The 6303-nt window shown below is 53.6% G+C and overlaps 1 protein-coding gene across 14 annotated transcripts in view; it reads right to left on the minus strand.

The window, feature by feature from the left end:
* MEGF11 (multiple EGF like domains 11) overlaps positions 1 to 6303 on the minus strand; it is a 388577-nt gene that overhangs the window by 249015 nt on the left and 133259 nt on the right. For all 14 annotated transcript variants that reach the window (XR_004260666.1, XM_032251021.1, XM_032251020.1 and 11 more), the window contains exon 2: positions 2997 to 3102. Coding sequence is in view for 13 of the 14 variants with exons in the window: in XM_032251021.1 (XP_032106912.1) it covers positions 2997 to 3094 (98 nt within the window). In the remaining variant the exon portion in view is untranslated. The remainder of the gene's footprint in view (positions 1 to 2996; positions 3103 to 6303) is intronic.

Genomic DNA, 6303 nt, shown 5'->3' on the forward strand with positions numbered 1-6303 from the left:
TCTAACCAGGTTGTGTGGTTACTGTGAGGATCAGTAATGTTCTCTCTCTCAGGGCAGTTGGAAAATAAAACAAACTGCATGTAACATGCTTAAACAGTAAGTGCCTAATAGATGTTGACAGGCAATGGTTCGCCTCCCGTGCTAGGTGCTGAGGAATCTTTCCTCCCTGACCAGGGTAGGGCAGAGAGGGAGCAAGACCAGCACACAGAACGGACTCCCCACCTTTGTTAAGCACTTGGGGGTCCAGCCTCCCTTTCCAGCCCTGACACGGACCAGGGAGGCCAGAGAGAAGCCCAGCGGAATGCTGCAGGGGCAGTCCCGGGGCAGGGGCCGGGCTCTGCAGGATGCCCCGGGCTGAACGAGTCTGCAGCGAGGCCTTGTAACAGCTCCGAGTTCTCTGACCCACAGTGTGTGCCCCCGGTTTCATGGCTGGGTGGTTTAACACTGCTCATTTGCCAACACGCTAATGAGCGGCCAAATTAATCTTGGAGAGCCAGGTTTTACCAGCCGGGAGGGGTCTTTACACCGGGTTTTATGGTGGAAGGGCATAATTAATGAGGAGCCGCCAGAAGCACTAATCCAGCTGGGAAATCCTCCCTAAGCGGTCTCCAGGGGCGGGGTATGTTTGTAACAACACAGACTAGGTCCGTCCACGTACAACTTACAATGGAGCTCAGCTGAAACACTGAGCAGAAAGCACCCTGGTGACACCAGGCATCACCCACAAGACTTCCTGCTCGGGGCCGGCGAGGCCCAGAGAGTCCCCAGACCTCATTCCAGCTGTTAGGGTTTCACTCCTTGCCTTCCCTTCCAGGCTGTAACCTTGGCTGACAGCCTAAGAAACCTGGAATGCCAGCTCAGTTCAGCTCACTTCAGACTATTTTCACATTCCAAGTGCACTCATGTTGGATGGGTATAGAAAATTAGTGAGTACCAGTGGGACTCAGAGAAAGGCAGAGGGGGCCCTGCCTGTGGGGGAGGCTCCCTGGAGAAGAGGGGCTCCGGATAGAGCCACTGGGGCAGGCAGAGGTGAGCAGCTGGAAAAGAGGCACTCTAGAGGCTGCGATGCCGCCCAGACAGTAGCAGGAAGCAGCTCTGTCTTAACGGGACCAGACGGCTGAAAGGGGTCCTCTGAGGCTGCAGTCCAAACCCACAGAATAACATGGGGCTCTCCCTGATGCCTCTCTGACCCACTGGGAAATAAAGGTTTAAATTCACCAAAGCCAGAACAGGCAAGGGGCCTGAGTAACCTCAGAATCATGTAGAAAGCTTATGAAAAATGCCGGGCACGGTGGCTCACACCTGTAATTCCAGCACTTTGGGAGGCCAAGGCGGACGGATCAGAAGGTCTGAGACCAGCCTGACCAACATGGTGAAACCCCGTCTCTAGTAAAAATACAAAAATTAGCTGGGTATGGTGGCAGGCGCCTGTAATCCCAGCTACTGGGGAGGCTGAGACAGGAGAACCGTTAAACCAAGGAGGTGGAGGTTGTAGTGAGCCGAGATCGTGCCACTGCACTCCAGCCTGGGTGACAGAGCATGACTCTCCTTCAAAAAAAAAAAAGAAAAGAAAAGAAAAGAAAGCTTATGAAAATCGCAATACTGAGTCAGCGGCATCTCTGGAGACTTTTTCATATGTACCTCCCATGAGTCTGGCATGTACTAAAGTCCATGATAACCAGTTCCTGCAAAGCCAGAGTTGTCAACAAGAAAAGACAGTAACTGACACGTATGGTCCTCAAAGCACTTTCATGAGACTGCTGCGCTTGGTCCTCCGTTGCGCCTGTGAGGCAAGGGTCATGATTCTCCCCACTTCACCCAGGTGGAAGCAGGCTCAGAGCCTTTCAGAGACTTCCCCAGAGTCACACAGATCGCAGGTGGAAAAATCCAGATGGGAATGAACTGAGGTCTTCTCATCACGGATCTTGTTTTCTCCTCACTTCACCAAAAAGGGGCACACCACAGTACTGCCTTTTGCTCCATCCTCAACTTTGTTGGGACGCTACATACAGGGTCTGGTTCCCGGGGATCACACCAGTGCAGACACTGTCCCTCTGTCCCCCAGCTAATCCCTCCTGATCCACAAGTGTCCAGGCTACCCCAGAGCCACATCCTGCCTGGCTGAGGTGCCTTTCCCTGCCCCAGGGCTGGGTTGTCCACGCTCATGGGCATGAAGCATGGACACCCCCCAACCCTCCCGCCCGTCTTCCTCTACCATTCGCTTCTCCCATAGGCCCTCATCTTAATTTTATTCATTTGATTTATTAACATCTAAGTGGCAGAGTCATCCTGGTCAGCATGGCCAATCAATTCCAGGGTTTAATTCGGTTTTTCCTGATTGGGTCTCTGGTCACTGTCTTTCTGCTCACCAAAATCAATACTTTAACCTTGTGCTTCAAAGTCAGGCCGTCTGCAGGGACCCGGCCCGTTCCCCCAGGACTTAGTGCCGCAGCTGGAATGCAGCCTGCTCCTCTGCGGCAGCCTCCGCCTCCCTTCCCCGGCAGCCCCTACCCCCACCAGACCAGAAATGGTAGGACCCCGTCACCCGTCCTCCTCAGGGCAGGCTGCTAGGGCCACACATCCAAGCTGCCACATGGCTGCCAGTGGAGACCAGGAAAGGCATCACAGCCTCAGTGAGCATGCCACGTGAGGCCACAGTCCGCATCCCCCCACTTTCTGCACCCCATCTGGCTGTGGACAGGGTGAGCCCCTCTGGGTCTCTACTTTCTCATCTGTGCAGCGGCTGGGAAGTGCCGGTGCCGGGCGGGAGGGGTAGGACGGCGCGTCGTAGCTGCAGTGAATGTAAGTGGCCTCCACCCTGACCTTCCAGAATCCGCACTGCTCTGTCCTGCCTCTCAGCAGCTGGGCTGTCTCCCCAGCCAGGCTACAGACCCTTCGAGGCCAGCTCCCATATCTCCTGACTGCCCGTGTCCCTTCGCGCCATACCCAGGGCGATCCCCTAGAGAATGCCTGGCCATCTGAGGCCCGTGCCTTACCTTTCCCAGTGGCTGCACACGTTGGGGTCCTCAGGGTTCAGGGCAAGGGTGGCTTGCAGGAAGGAGAAGGCCACAAGCCCCGTCAGGGAGAGCGCCATCCTGGGCCCTGCACGGGAGAACAAAGGGGGCCACGTCTGTGATCAGACCACGTTCCTGGCATCTTCAGACCAGTTTCCCATCTTGTGGGTAATGAGCATCTGATAACTCACATTGCAGGCTGACAAGACTGTAGCAGTTCACCAGTTCTGAGTAACAGGAGTGGGAAGCCTGAGTTAGGGAAAAGTCCAAATTCCAGGTCAGAGGTTCTGGACGCTTTTTTGGCTCAGAGACTGCTCTGAGAATCCAGTGAAAGGTATAGATGCTCTCCCCAGAAAAATGCCCACAAGGGCAAAATTGGCTTTAATTGCAGGGTGTCCTCAGGCCCCCGGGCCCATCCTTGGACCCAAGGACCCCAGATCTGGACTGCTTTAAAGGGAATGCCCTCCCCGTTCCCTTTTCCCTCATCATTGACATTCTTTGCCCATCTACTTCCTTTCCCTACTCCTTCCTGGCAAGAAGAAAGAGAAAAAAGATGTCTTATGTGGACCTGGGGGCAAATGAGCCAAGAAAACCCTGGTCTCTGGGCCCACAAGCCACGGAAGACTGGACCTTTCCTCTTCTGTCTCCTATGGGATATCAGCTACTTCTGCCCAGAGTGACGTAGTCATCACGTGTCATTCCCACTGTGGGATGCCAGGCTTATTCCACCTGGTAAGGGACCTTAAGGAATCAGTCCGCAGGCTTTGATCCAGGCCCCTGAAGTGAGAGCCTATGGCAGGTGTGTGTTTACATGGGATGCCAACTCCCTTGCTTCACTAAACGAGGGGTCCCCGACAAGGGGCTCTTCACAGAGGGCAGACAACCTTTCGGGTGGGAGTGGCTGAAATGCTTCCTAAGGCTCCTTCCTGTCCTGGCACTCCAGGACTCTGTGGTCCTCCTGCTCAGAGAACTCCTAGTCCAACGCTTGCAGCCTGGTGGCTCGCTGACCCTGAGGGGTGCAGAGGAGCTGGAATTCACAGGCACGCAAACATCATCTGTAGACTGAATGAACGCTGTGACTCAGAAAGACAGAACTATTTTTCATGTGTACATAGATGCTATCATGATTTATTTGAAAGCTTTGCAGAATTCAGAGCCGCTTTTCTTCTTAATCAGCAACAGTAAAAACGGCAACTTCTAATAACTGGGGGCGCAGGTGTTGCAGAAAATATTTTGACATTGGAAAGGGGTCACAGGCTTGAAATGGTTGGGGATCTATCCCACTGGCCCTGAGTTCGCAGGTGAGGAAGAGATCACCCTTCTTGGGAGAACAGATAAAAGCCGGCATGTATTTCACGCACGCCCCCGTTTGTGCCCACAGGGAAGCTAAATGGAGTGCCTTTCTTCTGAAAGGTTAAATACCCTCCTCCCCTCCACAATAATTTACTTATTAAACTCTTTCTCAGCAGCTCCTTCAAAGATAAACGAATTGTCACAAATTCTGTGTAACCGTGGGGGGTCTAAATTAATGATGAATGAGGTGTTTCTGTTTGAGATCTGGAAATCAGCTGCCTAAAATGCAGATTTCGCCAGATTTCAAATGAAAATCAGAAGGAGGGAAGCGATTCCGGCGTTTCTGCTCAATGTGTGGAGTCCGGGAGCGTGCGAAGCGCAGATGCTCAGAGCTCCCCACCCACTCCCCCCAGTCCACTCCCCCGTCCCCAGGGACCCAGTCAGCACCTCAGACGCCTCCGCACAAACTGGAGTCTGCGCAAGACCAGCGATGCGGGGCAGCGCGGCCATCATTTCCATCCATTCTCCTCTGGGAGATTCAACCTAGAGCAGAGAAAGAGCCTGCCCAAGACACGGCACTGAGTGATGCGGAGACTCAAAAGTGGAAAAAGCATCTTCTTCCAAGTGGGGTTTGGGCTCATCAGGCATCAAATAAGGAAATAAACAGTGGGACACAGAGCTCCAAAAGGCAGGGAGCTGATGCCGGGTGTAGAGGACATCTCGCCTGTCTGGGCTCTCTCTGTGGCCGGGCTCATCACTTGGGCCGCTCCTGTCATCTCCAGCATTCTCCCGAGCGAGCCTCCTGACAGCATCTTCAAACTTACTACACCAAGAGTATCAAAAGATGAGGCCACCTGGACAAGAGAAGATTGTTCCTCTGGTCCCTTTTGACCCACGTGTTGGGAGAGAGAAGTAACTTGGATCGTTGCTGTAATTTGTGAGATTTTAAAATCCTCAAGAAAACCTCTTTCTCTCTGAGTCAGGTCTAGACAGGACGGTTTACCTGACTTCCGCTTACATGGAAACCCGGGCACAGAGAGGGTGTTGGAGGTTTCGATGTGCACACGGGAAGCGGAAATGGATGGGTTGGGAGAGCCTAAGGAAGCAGCCATGTGGCTGGCATGTAGACTAATTTAGACTGATGGTCTGAGACCCGACTTCCACGCTCCTCACTCCATGAGAGTGAGCATGGCAAAATCTGCAGAGCAGAGGGCGTCCGGGGATTCACACTCCAGCTCTGAACAGAAAGATCCCTATGTGAGGCCAAGTCTGCCTCTGTGGCAATGGGCAGGGCAGGACGGACGCCCAGCCTGTAAAGTGGAAGGCAGGATTCCTCTAATCTCTCTGCTTTCTTCTTTCCTCCTGGCCCAATCTGAAATATGCAATCTTATCATGCATCCCTCCTTCCCTGGGTTAGGCTGGATTTCTTTCCTGCTCATTGTCCCCTCCCAGCCTCGCTCACCCTGCTCCTCAGCCCCCACATGCTCTTCATCCTTAACTCTGCATATGCAAATATCATCCACTCAAGGTGCAGGTCAGGTCCCCAGCCCCCTCACCCGCTGCAGGGCTTGGCACCTACTGTGTTCCAGGCATGCCACATGCATGTCACTGATATCCGGGGCCACACAGTCCAGCAAGACCACTTCGCATCTTGCACCGACATCTTTCCAGTGTGATTGGAGGCACCCTAAAGGTGAGGTCGAATCCTACGCTGCCCTTTCAGGAACTGATTTTAGAAAAAGTATTTCTGGCAGGGCTCAGTGGCTCACATCTGTAATCCCACTGCTTTGGGAGGCCAAGGTGGAAGGATCACTTGAACCCAGGAGTTCAAGACTGCAGTGAGCTGTGATTGCACCACTGCACTCCAGACTGAGCAAAGAGAAGGCGACCCCAGCCGGAAAGAAAAGAAAAGAAAAAGTAGGGGGGAGAGAGGGAGGGAGGAAGGAGGGAGGGAGGGAGGGAGGGGAAAGGAGGAAGGGAGGGAGGAAGGAGGAAG

This window comes from Sapajus apella, unplaced genomic scaffold (genome assembly GCF_009761245.1).
Source record: "Sapajus apella isolate SASKATOON/1434 unplaced genomic scaffold, GSC_monkey_1.0 scaffold74, whole genome shotgun sequence".
NCBI classification, from domain to species: Eukaryota; Metazoa; Chordata; class Mammalia; order Primates; family Cebidae; genus Sapajus; species Sapajus apella.